Raw genomic sequence first — 15,564 nt, forward strand, 5'->3', positions numbered from 1 at the left:
GGCTCCGATTGGTCATATGCAGAATGGCGAGTAGTTGGTGGTTGGGCGCTCCGGAAAGTCGAGGAGGTAGGTAGAGGCCTACGGGGCTAGGCGGTGGGACGGGTATTGGAGTTTATAGTCTGTTGGTGGAGGTCGTATGATGTAGATGAATAGAAAGTAGGAGCGCAAAGAAGATCGAGGCAAGTGGCGGCCGGAGAGGTTGGCCGGCGAGCCAATTTCAGCCGGTCCTCCCATTTTAGATCGGCACTCGACAGCAACAACAACGCATTTGCTGACATCTTTCATCTACCTCCAGGCTGGCAGGAACCATCAGACAAGCAAGCAAGACTCGGCCGACCACCAAAGCTTGTAGTGCTCCTCATAGATCGTCTCATTAAACTCCAATCTCGACCGGACTGAAAGAAGCGCCTCCCGCGCCCGCACCACCGTCCTTTTCCCCATCCATCCTCCCCTCACCATGCACCAAGTCGAGCACGAGATGTCGGACGAGCAGGTCCGACTTATAGCCATCGTCACCGCAATAGTCATGGTCCCAGCGACGATCTACATGTTCTATCACGCAAGGAGTATCTCCAAGCGGTATCCTGCGGCAGTACCGGTTCCAGCGGTTGCGGCGGGGAAGAAGACGCAGTGAGCAGGAAAGGCGAGGAAGGTCTCAGGGGACGCGAGGATCAGTCGACATGTTCGTATCAGAGGCTTGAGGGACCTGCCGATCTCAGAAGCTGATTAGAGCAGAGCACCTGAACCAAAATATGTCTCGCCCGCCATAGCCGCTGGCCAGCTGGGAGCCTGCGGTCCAGCTATAATCGGCATGTCCACCTTGCGGCGGCAGATATCACATGGTGTCACACGTGGGAGGGGAATACATGGGAATGTGAGCAGCAGCGAGGGGCAAGATGTCTTGAAGCGCGACCCAGGAGCTAGATCATGTGACATCAGGCGGGGCTGTCGCGCCTAGCTTCCAGCCGCGATCAGACAGCGCATGTTACATACCACTAATCAAGCACTGACATGGTCTTCATCGGTGCCACGTCATATGTACTCACTGGTAAGCACTACTGACATGCCCAGGGGGTCTCGGGGTCGATACTAAGGATAACTCATCACGACGTTGACGATATCGTGTTTCCGCCTGGGCATCCGTTCATCCCCTTCATGCTGGGCAAACTGAGCTTGAAAAGGGCCAGACCCAGACCGTACGCAGGATCGAGGAGGTGGCTCGGTCCCCCCGCCCTCGTCCTCTTTCCCAACTGTACATACAAACCAGATCTGCAAGTTCTTCGTTACATATCCGACTTACACCTGCTCAACTACCCCCTCACGCAAGCATGACCAACGGCCATACCGCACTCTCAACTGAGACCGCACCTGTAAGTACATGGTACCAATGAAGCAGTCCCCGCCCGTCCTGGAACGTAAAATCCCCCCCTCCTGTTCGGGACCCGTTCTCTTCAGAAGCCCCTGTCTGCTTTGTCAGTATTATTACGGACGTTGGATACTGACTCTTCAGACCGAGATATTCCATCAATTCTCCAGTCTCCCTGCCGAGCTGCGCAATCTCATAGTCAGCTTCGTGGTCGGACCGGGCATTGCCAAGCAGATCCCCACGGACAGTCAAGATGCTGTCTCGGTTCCAGACGGCGACGAACACTCAGAGGAAGACGAAGACGCAGGAGAAGACGAAGACCCAAAGGAAAACGCGTTTGTCTCCGCTCGAAACAACCGCTTGATGAACCTCCGACTTGCTTCCAAGGCAGCCCACGAGATGGTTGATGGGATCCTACCAATTCAGACCACCGTGGTCTTTGCCAAAGACAAGGAGACCAAGGTCTCAAGCTGGACCTATACAACCCACCCGCGGCGAACCCACTCCCGGCGCAGCGGCCAGACTGCTGTTGACGGGCCTTTCCCCCGAGTCACGATCCTGATGCCGGACACCTACGCCAAGAACATCCGGTATCTTCTGGCAGCCGGCAAGACGGCAAAGTTCCCAGCGAGCTTCATGAAGGCGTTGCCTAAGAAGATGGACAGATGCACGGTTGGGATCCGTGAAACTGTCTCTAGCGGCATGCAGCGCGGTCACCCTTATTTGCGTCAGCAGCTGTACAAGGCCATCACAGCAGACGTACTGGTGCTGACCGAAGCTGAAAGTTCTGCGCTCACGAACGCTTTCATCTACCATCGAAAGCAGTTATCCATCACCGCCGCGGACAAGATCAAGAATTTTCGGGGTGAGACACTCGATGCCCTGCCAGTCGAATCCGATACTCACTTCTTCATGGGCCATTCGATATCACTGACCGGTCTCACTGGCATGGCGCGACTGGTGTCGGACGCGCTGATCCTCAAGAGAAGACAGAAACTCAGCAACACTGTCACTGTGGTCGATCACGCCAAATACATCACCATACGGTCTGATAGCTCGCATCACGAGATAATCTGGAAGCGGAGGCTTCGGAGGAGCTGACACGAATGGTCTGCAAAAGGATCGCCTCCGGTGTGAGTTTTGATGAGATTGGCGAGGACGAGCGAGCAGAAGTCATCAGGAAGTGGGTGGAAGCTCGACTCAGCTTCCAGACCACTGAGGACTTCCTTGAAACCAATACTGCAGCGGGACAGATGCGGGAAGATTACGCGCGGGACTCTGCGGGCATTCTCAGGAGTGTTGAAGAGTATAAGAACAGGCCGAAGCAGGATTCCTCGGTGTACCGAGTGCTGGGTTGTATTCAGAAAATTTTGACTCACTCGAGTGCGGCGTTCGTGTGATAGTTCAAGGTAGCCCGTTCTGGAGTGCCGTATCAGCTTTGTACATGGATTCAATCGGCTTCAAAATATTCACGAAGTTGGGGTTCTCTGATCAGTGCTGACATCGAGCCATCTGTGATAATTAGTAGACCTTCGCCACTGGCGGAGGATAGACCGTTTTCTTAATCACTCAAGTATATCTGGTAGAAACAGCGGACTTCCAGATTGTACTGACCGCTGACCATTGGCGGCAAGGCGTCACATGCCGAGCTCCGCCACACCTCTGATCACCACGTATCGCCGAAGCTCCGAATAGGGTAGATGGGACTATGGAACATTGTGTGTTAAAACTGCGTTCTGAAGGCACAAAGCCTAGAACCCGACTTGGGCGCTAACGGTGAGGTAGCAGTAGACTTGATCTCCGCTACCCATTCAGTGGTCATAGGAGGGCGGAAGGACCCGTCGGATGACTTCGTGCGGAATCCTGGGTGGCTACAGAGCCAAGAGGTCATTGGTCATTCCGCGCCACCCGTGATGTACCCAGGTACTGTTCCTCATGACTTTACCATGACAGGGCCCAATCGCCAGAGCCACTGACACCGTATGACAATGTGCAAACACTGCTGCAATGGTGAGGAGGATTGAACACCCCTTCGCTTGAGCGCGTCTGATGCGTGGGACCAAGAGCAAGCGACGAGGACGAGATGGATCCGGGTGTTTCACCTGCCCGCGGGAGGTTCTTCCACCGACCGAAGTGCGGCTTGGGACGCGCCCACACAAATACCGCTTTGAGCCACATCAGCAGCCGGAATTCCGGTTTCAGATTACATTCCTCGTCAGAAACCAACCGGACGCTAAATTCGGACGCGTCACAGGCGCAGAGGTCGAGCGTGTCAAGCCGCATTTATCCACTTATACTCGTCCGCAAATCAATATTCAATATGACACGGGTCTACTACTGCGGCGGAGCCCCAGAAGCTGGAATGGTCCTTGCATGGGGAATCATGTCCGTGTCCGGCCCCGAGAGCTGGAGACGGGCAATGTCCCTCCCGGGCATGCACCCAATGCGCTTGGACCGCGCACACACGGTCTGCTCGGACCTCCACCCATGCCTCCACTATATGCTCACCCGCCTCTCCATGACTTCCGACTTTCTGAACGCTTCCTTCTCCCATCTTCCATCATTCTTCCACGCCTCACGATCATTTCACCATGCCCTACACTAACAGCAGCTCTGACGGTAAGTATCGCGGCTCATCATCTCGCGGCGGATCATCAGGCTGGCGAGGGAGGGGAGGCAGAGGTGGCGGTGGTAGAGGAGGGGGCAGAGGGTCATACAGAGGGAGAGAAGGGAGGGGAAGGGGAGGCGGAGGATGGAACAACGACCGGTCCAGTTTCTACGAGGGTCGAAATCAGCAACAATCTTCCTCCTCCAACGTCGAGTCATCTCCTCCTCGAGCGAACAACGGTGGCGGGGGCGGAAGGATGAGAGGCAGAGGAATTAGGTGGGGAGAGCCACACTTCCTGCCTCCCGACGAAGATCGCGAAGAAGGTGGAACGGGGGCGGGAGGCGATGATAATGAGGATGTGCCGGAGGAAGGAAACGGTGATGTGAGAAAGTGGGATGAGCGAAGGGTGAGTACCGCCTAAATGACCTACACATGCTCCTTGACTGATGATACAGGTACTCTCCATACACTCCCCCTCCGGGTACAACTTCGCCGCCGCCTTCTGGGATCCCGAGCAGCACAAAATACTCGTTGTGGAGGATACGAAGGATACCACGGGATGGGACTTGGCTTCTCTGGGTAGGTCACTGTCAAATACTCGTGAATCTGCGCTAATGATCCAGTGATGGAGCAGACCTCTCCCGAGATGATCATCATGAGCAGCGCAGCGCACTACAGTCTCATCGATATTGTCCGAGCGTATTGTAGGTTTCTTCTCCTTCTTGGCCCGGGTACTGAGCTAATGTGTAGGCGAAGAAAACAAGGTGACCCTGTCCCTTCAAGTCCGTCAATCCTACAACCTCGCCTCTGCAACGCACGCCCTCTCTCAAGCTCGTCTTCCGGATGCTTCTGCCCCGGTTCACGAGGATGAAGAGGAAAGCGTACACCCCTCGAGCGACGCAAACTCCTCGGCGATCTATGCGGCTCAAGCGAGGAGGAGGGAGGAGGTTGGGACAGCGGGAATGGGGAGGATCCGGCTGTCTATGGTGAAGCTGGGAGCGTGGGTCAACGTGGACGCGCCAGCTGCGGTACGTGATTAATTAGCTGGCTGGTCAGGTCGAGGCTGCTAGGAGCACATCAGCTGACATTTCAGGTATGCGCATCCGGGGGCCTCCTGACTTATCTTCAGAAGCTCAAGGCCGGGAGCGTCGCTATTGAGTCGGGCCCAGGCGTGGAGCTGGACGGTATCGAGAGCTTGTCCCTGTGAGTTGTACTTCAGATACCGTCATCAACGAGTCAGAGCTGACTCCTCAGGGACCAGCACATGCTCATTAATCAAGACGCTCTCAAGTGAGTCTGTTATTTGCATCGCTCCGCCTGGCGTATGAAGCTGACGGTACAGCTCCCTCGCTGTCTTTGATACGGAAAGCCATGCGTACTCCTATAGTACCCAGAAGAAGACTGCCATCTCCCTCTTCGGTGAGCTATCTCTTCTTCCATCCCGATTGCGCCTCCAGTACAACCTGGCCGGTATCAGTCAAGCTGACTCTTAGGCCTCCTCAACACCTGCGTCACTCCCTCCGGCAAACGGCTTCTCCATACCTGGCACCTTCGCCCCCTCCTCTCTCTTCCCGTCATCCGCGCTCGACATGCCGCCGTCTCCTTCTTTTCTTACATCGATAATCAGCATACGGCCGATATCTCCCGGACGCACCTCAAGAAGTTTGGGAATGTGAATCGGGTGATGAACCTGCTCAGAAGGGGAAGGGGACAAGTGGCGCATTGGAAGATACTGGCAGATGTCAGTGGACTGAGACGAAACCAGGGTGACCAAAGCTGACCTCCAGTCCCTCACGGCGTGTATGATGGTCAGGGACCAGATAGTCGGGATGCTCAAGACCTACAACGTCGATATCGTCAAGAAGGTGAGCTTCTACTCGGACTTCCCACAGCGACAATCTAGCTGACTTTCTAGGTGATCGAGGGCGTGGACCAACAGCTGTACGAGTTTGTCCACAATGTTACTTCGGTCGTGAGTCGATCCCTCTCTCTTCGATGATGTCTGGACTGCTCTACCCTTGTTATGCATCCTATAGCGCCAAGAAAGATGGAGCTCTCGCTGATCTGCTGATCGATTGGGATGCCTCGCGCGACCGAGGCCGAACATGCGTCAAGACCGGTATCGATGGTCTGCTCGACCAGTACCGTGAACAATTTGCTCGTGAGTCGTCTTCACCTTCCTTCTTCACGTCACCTAGGGACATGAGCTGATGCAAAAGAGCTCAATAGTCAGCTTGACGCCATCTCGCAGCGTATCGTTCAGACGGTCGATCCGTCCTTCTGCGACACCCTTGTCGTCAAGTACATCCCGCAATTGGGATTCTTCCTGGTCGTGGAGCTGCTCAGGCATGACCTCCCTGCTCCACCAGGATGGGAGATCACGGTGAGCTTATCACGTATACCGCGTGCAGAAATGGCGTATAGCTTACCATTTAGTTTGACGCTGAGGGCCTTCACTACTTCAAGAATGAGCAGATGCACCATCTGGACGAGCACTTTGGGGATCTGGAGAACTGTATTGCGGGTCAGCTGCTTTGTTCTTCTCTTGGCGGGAAAATCTAGCTGATACAGTAGACCGCGAGATCGAGATCATCCAGCAACTCGTTGAGAGCGTCCGGACCGTCGATGAGCGTATCATGGCCGTCAACGACATCATCGCCGAGCTGGACTGGTGAGCTGTCTCCCCCCTCATAGTACCTAGTCGGGGGCTTAGCTCACTTGGCAGTCTTCTAGCCCTCGCATTCGCTGCGGTCCAGTATGATCTCCGATGCCCGACCATGACGGACGAGCCGGTCCTGCACATCCAGAATGGACGACACTTTCTGCAGGAGTTGACCGTGCAGCAGTATATCTGCAATGATACGATGATGCAGGGCGGTCAGGATGGGGAGTACTGCAGTATGGTAAGTACAATCGCTCTGACCAGCTATCACAGCCTTTCCTGGTGACTCTCTGCTACCCTCTCGCACTTCTCTCTGCTGTACCCTCAATCTGTCATCTTCCCTTCCGCGTCTATCCTACTACATTCTTCCTGGTATCTCAAGCTGATCACCTTAGATGGTGGTGACTGGTGCCAATGGGTCCGGCAAATCAGCATACGGCAAGCAAGTAGCTCTTATCGCGTTCATGGCGCAGATTGGCAGCTTTGTACCGGCGGAGACAGCAGAGATCGGAGTGTGCGATCGAAGTGAGTTTAGAAGGAGTCACCTGGAAATACTTAGGGGAGGCTCATGAGCTCATGCGACAGTCTATACCCGCTTGCAGACCAAGGAGTCCGTCTCAAGGGTGAGCTCACCAGCCAGCGTGATGTGCCTTGCGCCGGAACAAGCTGATATCGCCAGACTGGATCGGCATTCATGATCGACCTGTCGCAGGTCTCGCATGCGCTCAGAGGTGCGACCGAGCGGTCTCTGATCATCCTGGACGAATTCGGAAAGGGTAAGCTTACCGATCCTTGACATTATCACTTTCGAGTGTCGTAGCTGACCGAGCAGGAACGACATCAGCGGATGGAGCCGGTCTGCTGGCAGGTGTCATCGACCACCTGATTCACGGCGCTAGGCCCAGGACTATCGTCCTGACGCACTTCCAGTCAGTCGTATAACATCACAGCTTCTTTCTCCAGGATGACCTCCTTGGTCCGGGCTGATTCATCAGCGAGCTTTTTACGCAGCAATTCCTCGAGCCGGAGCTGCCTATTCTGTTCTGCCACATGCGGACCCTGATCCAGGATGGAGCAGAGGAGTTAACCTACCTCTTCAAGTGAGTTGCGTAGGCATCTCTGACCCATTGTAGCGGTCTTCAAGGAGACTCCAGCTGACAAGGCAGACTCGTCCCTTCGCTCAGTACAACCTCGAATGCTGCCGAATGCGCCATCATGCATGGCGTACCGGCGCACGTTGTCAATAGAGCCAGAGAAGTCACGTGAGCCTATCTCAAGTCTCGGTGCAGATCTCAAGCTGATGAACAGCCGCTGCATCTCCACCTTCCAGCTCGCCTCGCTCCTGGACCAAGAGCTGACCGGGGAAGAGCTGAAGGAGCTCACGCAAGCCGAGGAGCTCGCCAAGCTGTTTCTGGAGTGGGAGATCGATGAAGGGGAGGATGATGTCCAGGGGCGGATCCAGGAGATATTGTATCAGGTGGAGGGGCCGGGCGAGGGAGATGAGAGTGGGGAACTTGGGAGTGAGGGGCAGGGAGAGAAGGGAGAGGCGAGGATGAAGTTGGAGGAGGCGGAAGAGCTGGGTGATGGCGGTATGGAGGAGTAATATCAGAGGGAGGGAGGAAGATGCCGGGATCGAAGGTATAGGCGAATGACGACGGAGGCGACCGACGATACTGACGACGTCAGGCGAGGAGCGAGGGTGCAGCTGTGAATGGTAACTTATGCCATGTGACTTAGTTATGCTCAGCGCTCGCGAATGGGCACTGATATCTGTCGACTCGTGCGCAGCGGCGGGCCGACCCAAAGGCATGCGACGATTGTTCTAGCAATCTCCACAGAGCATTATAATAGCTCCTTTCAGACCGAGATTCCTGACGAGACAGTCCAAACGCGACAGTCCAAACGCGTATGTGTCCACTAGGCACTAGGGGCTTCGGCAAAGGAGGCGACCTGGGGATCCGAAGGCCTGATCGACCAAAAATGTCACAGTGGCGGGTTCCTTTGCGGAATCCGCCCCTGTGCCCCCCAGACCTGGCGCAGGTCTGGCAGCTGCGCGGCTGCTAAAAGCTGGACGAACACCCCACTCGATCATGATTCGTACATATACTTTCCTCCGTTCCCCTATTGCTCACCACAGCCTATACCGCCTACAACCCACGCCAGCAACATACAACCCTCAACATGACCACCTCGCAAGACGTGAGTAAGCTGCCGGTTGCGGATCTAGAGACATGTCAACAGCTCTACGTTGCTTTGCAGTAGTCTGATTATCATGGCCTTATTGTCCCTCCAGTATTGGCTGATGTACAGACTCAAAAGCTCACAGTAACCGGTCTTCCCCCTGATATCCTCGCACACGGCATCGTCCCGCTCCTCCAAGGCTTGGAAGACCGAGTATCCCTCCAGAGAGCAGAGAAGACCGCGGACGTGACCATCAAATCGGAGCGTCCCACTCGGACCTTCCTCGCTCCTGGAACCCTGGACGAGCTTGGGACATGGTACAAACTGCGCCAGGATGGGACGAGAGCCGAAAACCACTTGACCATTTTCAGCAAATTGCCTTCTGCGGAAACCAAGCAGTGCTGCACTCACCTGAATCCTTTCCGTCACGATGGCTCGAACGTCGATCCAGAGCTATCAGCCCGAATCTCCAGAATCGCTGCCTCTGCACCTTTGACCAGCATTCGGGTGGAGACGGTCGCTCAGCCGGAAGAGCCTCACCCGTCACTTTGGTGCGGTCTGCGTAAGCTGGCGCCACAATTTGCAGACACGTTCATGGTCATCCGCGGAGAAGACAGAAAAGAGCAATCCCTGTACTTGCCGAAAATCCCGGGCACACTCCTTGACGATCAGCAAGACGACTCGGCGGTGACGAGCGACAATGGCGATTGGAGCTGCGTGTTCGCCTCAGTTGCGGACTCTCCCTGCATTTGGACGATCGACATCCTTGCAAGCCTTCTGATGATGGACGAGGTCATTGCGCACAGAGACAACAGTGTCACTTTCGTCAGATCGACTGCGCCACGACAAAGCACACAAGACCACCCTGCCTCCACTAACACATGGAGCGAATCAATGATCACCCCCGCAGAGGAGCAAGCGGAGCTCATGCAATCGATCTACAATACCATCAACGGAGACAGACTGATGTGGCCTGAACAAGACGAGGTCATGGCACGCATCAGGCAGCACCTGAAGTTTGGTACTTGGGAGGAGTACGAAAAGTCATCGGTGGGACGGCGCTTTGCCGCCGGCGAGCGAGCGAGCGAAGGTATGCTCAGTAGTCTGGTCTCCCAGCGAGCTGCAGTCGAGGCGAGCGACAGTCTGCCCAAGCAGGAGATACAGGAACGGCGAGACGAGTCCGAGGACCAGACGTCGAGCGAGAGTGATCCTGAGGCCTGAGGGATGAATGCGGGTGTGAATAGGCCAGTTGTTTAGGGAGTACCGTAGGGGTCGGAAGACTTTATGGATAGAGTGAGCTGGTTCATGTTTCTCGGACTCAGTGGCGTATATGCTACTTTTACACCAACCTCACCGCTCTGAGCACTGCAAGCCCACGCCTACCCACGCCAGGATGAAACAGCTCTTAATTGCCATTCTGAGCCATGCGTGATGGTGACATCCTGGCATGCCGTAAGCCAAGTCAATGCGACCTTGTCGCGAACTCGCGATCGCTCATGCCCCTTGGAAATCTAGTCAAGCACTTGCCACATCCACTTGCCCTACTACAGACAGGCACGCCGCAGGCGATGAACGAGTCGCCGCGATGCCGAACCGAGAACAAAGGACCCCCACCCCCGCGTCATCCGGGCGCCAATCCCCCATCGCCAGCAGCTCCTCCACCCTGCGCGCGTCGGCCTCGCACAACCCAGGTGTACCTTTGTCCTATGGCGCCACGCACCCCCATCATCGGCCGGCCAGTATCAGCTCATTACGACAAGTACACCCTCCTCCGAGCTCCCAACGACCCCATTCGCGCCGACAGAGCGTGGACGTCGAGTAAGTCCTCCCTGTGTGTGGGCGTGTTTCAGAGTTGCAGCAGCCCGCAGTGCACGAGGGCCGAGCTTGAACCTTACTTTAACCTTCTCGGAGCTTTGACTCTGCACGCGGTTGGATTGATATGCTGACAGCATCAGTCAAGTAGGTCCTATCACTTACTTCCCACCTCCATCCTCATTCGCACCTAATAGTATACACTCTACGCTCTTAGCCCACCTCCCACCCTCCCCTTCGCTCCATCACCCATTCATCGATCACTCCACCATGCCACTTAGCGATACGTCGGGCGAGCGGACCCCTCGACTCGTCCAAGAACCCCTTCCTATCCCTTCCCGCTCAACTTCACCCCACAAGCCCCGCCGAGGCTCGTCTTTGGCTACGCCAAGTAACTCGGTCGGTCCAGGATCGGGACACACGGGGCTGGCGGAACATCGAAAGGCGCAGGGCTCGGGCGTTCCCCGAGCGCTGGGGGATATGGCGAGTACCGGTCTGGGTCTAGGTGGACTGGGATTGGGCCAGCCGGGAGGAGGGGCGAGGACGGCCTTTCAGCATCATAAGGATGATGCTCTAGCTTCTCCACGCAGGATATCGACTTCTCGGGGTATCGGACAAGGCTCGCCATACCCCGCCACCATGCCCAGCTCCAGCTCCAACTCGTTCCTTCTCCCAAGCGTACCGACGAACGAAGCGTACTATTCCCAGCCTCCCTCAGCTTCTACGCCTCGATTCCGCCAAGCATCCCTTCAGCCGGGGTACGGCTCCACGGTCGGCGGCGGGGGAACGCATCGGCGGAATTTCTCAGTAAACTCGGCGCATGGGAGTCCGGTGGTTCGGCATCAGAGCCAGAGTCAGAGTCCGGTAGGAAGCGTCATGAGGAAGATTAGGAAGACGGCGAGCGCGGTGGGGCTGAGTCTGGGGAGGGCGGAGGGGTACGATCAGGAGGATGAGGATGGGGATGGGGACGGGGATGATGAGGCGGGGATGGAGGAGGAGGACGAGGCGAGGAAGAGTAATGGGATGAGGGTGTGGTATAGGTATGTCCGCTGCTGGGTCGACTTGCTCTAAATGGCCAGTAGCTGATGAGATAGCTCATACGTGACGATAGACTGGATACATGATGCGGTGAGCTGCATTGGCCTCGAGAAAGATTGGCCTCAGCTGACTATCAGATCAAAGAGTCTTCCCGAGTTCGACGAATGCGTACGAACGCCAAACGGTCCTATCGAGGCGCAATAGCAAACGCATGGGACAGATTCCAAGGCTGGATGCTCGTAACTGTCATAGGTGGGTTTCCCTCCCCCTGGTCTCTCTTCCCATATCCTCTCATTCTTCTTCGGCACCAGTAAGAGCTGACAACTCAGGCGTCATATCAGCAATAATAGCCTTCCTCATCATCCGGACCGAAATGGTCCTCTTTGACCTCAAAGAAGGATTCTGCTACACCTCCCCGACATCTCCCAAACGGTTCTGCTGTACTCCGCGACATCGCCTCCTTCCTTCCGCCTCGGCTACCACTTCAGCCTTCTCCTTCCTATCGCTCCAATCCCCGTTCTTTCGAAATATGGAGGAACACCATAACCCGGTCGAAGTGGATGAATGCCCAGACTGGGTCGGGTGGGGGGAGTGGTGGAGTGACAAGGCGGAGGGAGTTTGGGGAGGGCTGGATTTTGGGGTGGCGGAATTTGGGACGTATGCTCTGATTGCGGTGAGCTTGCCCGTATTTCTCTCTCCGTGTGGTGGGGAAGGACCGTAGCTGACAGGTCTAGCTAATCCTCGCTGGCCTGGCTTCCACTTTGACCATCTATCTATCTTCCTCAGAGCACCACGTCACATCCAAAAACTCCACCCTCCTCTCTACTCCACCGACTCCTGCCTCCTCGTCCCCGACCGCAAAGTCTCGGCGCGGCGGCGAGAGTCAACCGCTGCTCGCGAGAGATGCGGGAAATGGGGTTCAAGAAGAGAAGGCGCAGGTCCCGACTAGGAAAGTCATGTACTATGCGGCAGGGAGCGGGATTCCGGAGATCAAGACGATACTGTCAGGTATGTCAGCTGCGTCCGGCTCATCGTGCATGGTGCCTGGAGGAAGCGACGAAGCTGACAGCGTAGGTTTCGTTATCCACGGATACCTCGGCGGGTGGACATTACTGACCAAGAGCGCAGGGCTGGCGTTGTCTGTCGGGTCAGGCTTATCTTTGGGTGAGCTTGCGTGATCCGCATCGTGGCAGGAGAGCTGAGCTGATACCGTTTAGGCAAAGAAGGACCCCTTGTACATATTGCCTGTTGCTGCGGAAACATCGTATCGAGGCTGTTTACAAAGTTTGAGCTGAACGAGGCGAAACGAAGGGAGATTCTATCGGCGGCTTGTGCAGCGGGTGTCTCGGTGAGCTTTGCTGTTACCCTCGGTCGTGCTGGGGATCTGTAAGCTGATACTATCAGGTGGCATTCGGTGCGCCGATCGGAGGGGTGCTCTTCTCGCTCGAGGAGGTGTCGTATTACTTCCCGCCAAAGGTGATGTGGAGAAGGTGAGCTACATTCAGCTCCGTAATGGTATATGAGTGGAGAAGGAGTGAGCTGACTGGAGCAGTTTCTGGTGTGCTGCGGTGGCTGCTATCACGCTCCGAGCTTTGAATCCATTTGGGAATGGCTCTATCGTGCTCGTGGGTCCCCTTTCGCACCTTCCCCTCACCCCCTTGCCACACCTCATAACCCTCCTGCCTGTCCTCCGCCCCATTCTTGCCGATTAGCAGTAGCTAATGACCAGTTCGCCGTGACCTACACAAAGCCATATCACAACTGGGAATTCGCAATATTTGCCCTCCTCGGCATCTTTGGCGGAATCTATGGCGCCATTTTCTCTCGGTTGAACATTCTTTGGAGTCGGAATGTCCGGCAAGGAAGTTGGGTCGGACGACACCCGATCGTCGAGGTCCTGATCGTACGTCCTCTAGCTTGATGGTACAAGATATGTGAGGCAGCATAGCTGATGCAGTAGGTGACGGGCCTGACGACGCTTGTTTCGTTCATGAACCCTTATTGCCGAATGGGCGGGACTGAGCTCGTCGCTAGTGTAAGCTCACCCAATCATTTTGAGGTAGCAGGATGGTCATCAGCTGACAGCCCAGCTATTCGCTGAATGCAAACACGACTCGACCTCCCGACTCTGCGTCGATGACCCTAGCGAAATAACCGGGATCATCCTCCTGATCGGGACTGCTCTGGTCATCAAGGGTTGTTTGACCATTATCACTTTCGGGATTAAGCTTCCAGGTGAGCTGTCCGGACCGTCGCCTTGGAGGCGCCCGAAGCTGACCGGTATAGCTGGGATATTCATCCCTTCCCTCGTTGTCGGAGCGTGTTTTGGCCGGATTGTGGGATTAGGGATGGAATGGGTCGAACATACCCATCCTAGTTTCGCGATATTTGATGTTTGTCGTGGGACGGAGTGTGTTGTGCCTGGATTGTACGCTATGGTGAGCTACTACCTCCCTCCTTGCTCTCGCAGTACGAGGGACAGACCAGTCAGCTGATACGCCAGGTCGGAGCAGCGGCTACTCTAGCTGGAGTCACGCGGACGACCGTCTCCCTCGTGGTCATCATGCTGGAACTGACTGGGTCACTCAATTACGTCGTTCCTATTATGATGGCTGTGTTACTCGCCAAGACAACGGCGGACATGTTGGAAAAGAAGGGGATATATGACTTGGTCATCGAGTAGGTCTCAATCAGCTTCGTCTGCCTCCTGGTCATCTTCATCGAGGGACGAGTCAAAGCTGATCACCCATAGTCTGAACCAACTCCCCTACCTCGACAGTAAACATGAATACCTCTGGGGCTCGCGCGTCGTCGAGGAGATCGCAGACCGGTCCGTCCCCGTCCTTCGCGCGGATAAAGTACATACCGTCCGATCCTTGACGGGGAGGATGTTGGAGCTTGCGAGGGGTGGACTGGCGGATACGGGGTTCCCGGTGCTTGTTAGGGAACATGGGGCGGCGGTGGGTCGGAGAGAAGATGATGGACATGGGCATGGGCATGGACATGGACACGGACATGGAGGGAACGGGAAGGAGAGGGAGAGGGATCGAGGGGGGATGAGAGTTATTGGGTTTTTGGGGACGAATGAGTTGGAGCATGCTCTAGGTGGGTCATTTCGTCCACCTCATTCCCTCCCAATTCGGACTTCGGTACCTCGCCTGGCTGCTAGGTTGCTTCTGCATCTCCGTCGTTCGTTGGAGACTTGAGGACGAAGAGGAGCGGAGAGTGGCAGCTGATACCCCAGCTCTATTGGCGGACGAGCCCGATGCCCGACTCAATCTCATGCCGTCTGACGAAACGCGGATGAAGAATAGTATCCACTCGATCTTCAGTTTTGCGGATAGTGCGGATGTAGGCAAGACGAACCCGTATGATCTGTCGAGGTATTTGGACCGGGTAAGTCCTGCTCCGCATTCGTCGTCGTCTGCAGCATGCCAGAACCCCTTGGCTGATACTTTCTCATGATGTCATGCATGGGGACAAGCTGATCATCAGGCACCCATCACGGTTCAACCCCACTCCCCGCTCGAACTCGTACAACAGCTGTTTGTCAAGCTCGGGGCGAGGCAGTTGCTAGTCGTCGATGGACATGGGCTGTTTAGGGGTCTGGTGACCAAGAAGAGCTGGCTCAACTTCCTGGCGGAGCTCGAAGCGGAGGGTCACTGAGCGGGGGACTCTGGGCTCAGAGGGCCTAGCGGACTAAACCGGGAGCAGAGGCGATATGTCGGACGAGGATCTACGACAATGTGTGATGTGTGGGAACGATCAAAGGACGATGTGTTTGAGTAATTGATGCTTATGACCCCCTTTTTACGTTGTGCAGTTGTAACATCTATAGCTAGTCTAGTCAGTATATACGATGTATAACCACCTGCCAGATTCTCGCCGATAAGACCC

The 15,564-nt window shown here is 55.7% G+C and overlaps 4 protein-coding genes across 4 annotated transcripts; all 4 read left to right on the forward strand.

The window, feature by feature from the left end:
• Window positions 1-457: 457 nt before the first annotated feature.
• Window positions 458-2,467, forward strand: MKK02DRAFT_32186 (uncharacterized protein; the record flags this gene model as incomplete). The annotated part of the gene is made up of 5 exons (XM_053088465.1): window positions 458-630; window positions 736-874; window positions 1,072-1,196; window positions 1,268-1,370; window positions 1,511-2,467. 5 exons carry the CDS (start codon window positions 458-460, stop codon window positions 2,465-2,467), a joined length of 1,497 nt encoding a protein of 498 aa, XP_052947084.1.
• Window positions 2,468-3,957: 1,490 nt separating this feature from the next.
• MKK02DRAFT_32187 (putative meiotic recombination-related protein) lies at window positions 3,958-8,239 on the forward strand (the record flags this gene model as incomplete). Its single annotated transcript, XM_053088466.1, has 23 exons — window positions 3,958-3,985; window positions 4,025-4,380; window positions 4,430-4,553; window positions 4,598-4,678; window positions 4,725-5,002; window positions 5,068-5,177; window positions 5,229-5,264; window positions 5,317-5,393; window positions 5,468-5,715; window positions 5,762-5,839; window positions 5,890-5,946; window positions 6,018-6,135; window positions 6,194-6,357; window positions 6,411-6,498; window positions 6,549-6,645; window positions 6,700-6,877; window positions 7,032-7,161; window positions 7,222-7,259; window positions 7,316-7,412; window positions 7,469-7,565; window positions 7,632-7,736; window positions 7,803-7,898; window positions 7,945-8,239. 23 exons carry the CDS (start codon window positions 3,958-3,960, stop codon window positions 8,237-8,239), a joined length of 2,976 nt encoding a protein of 991 aa, XP_052947085.1.
• Window positions 8,240-8,817: 578 nt separating this feature from the next.
• Window positions 8,818-10,038, forward strand: MKK02DRAFT_43232 (uncharacterized protein; the record flags this gene model as incomplete). The annotated part of the gene is made up of 2 exons (XM_053092333.1): window positions 8,818-8,835; window positions 8,947-10,038. The coding sequence occupies 2 exons, from the start codon at window positions 8,818-8,820 to the stop codon at window positions 10,036-10,038; spliced, it is 1,110 nt and encodes a 369-aa protein (XP_052947086.1).
• A 1,230-nt stretch (window positions 10,039-11,268) lies between these two features.
• MKK02DRAFT_24338 (chloride channel) lies at window positions 11,269-15,333 on the forward strand (the record flags this gene model as incomplete). Its single annotated transcript, XM_053086881.1, has 18 exons — window positions 11,269-11,663; window positions 11,724-11,757; window positions 11,805-11,919; window positions 11,997-12,340; window positions 12,402-12,675; window positions 12,742-12,831; window positions 12,885-13,015; window positions 13,072-13,157; window positions 13,220-13,292; window positions 13,397-13,570; window positions 13,628-13,702; window positions 13,758-13,902; window positions 13,954-14,105; window positions 14,171-14,346; window positions 14,420-14,631; window positions 14,719-14,772; window positions 14,912-15,063; window positions 15,163-15,333. The coding sequence occupies 18 exons, from the start codon at window positions 11,269-11,271 to the stop codon at window positions 15,331-15,333; spliced, it is 2,853 nt and encodes a 950-aa protein (XP_052947087.1).
• Window positions 15,334-15,564: the final 231 nt, after the last annotated feature.

Source organism: Dioszegia hungarica, assembly GCF_025882075.1.
Source record: "Dioszegia hungarica strain PDD-24b-2 chromosome Unknown MKK02contig_7, whole genome shotgun sequence".
Taxonomy (NCBI): Eukaryota; Fungi; Basidiomycota; class Tremellomycetes; order Tremellales; family Bulleribasidiaceae; genus Dioszegia; species Dioszegia hungarica.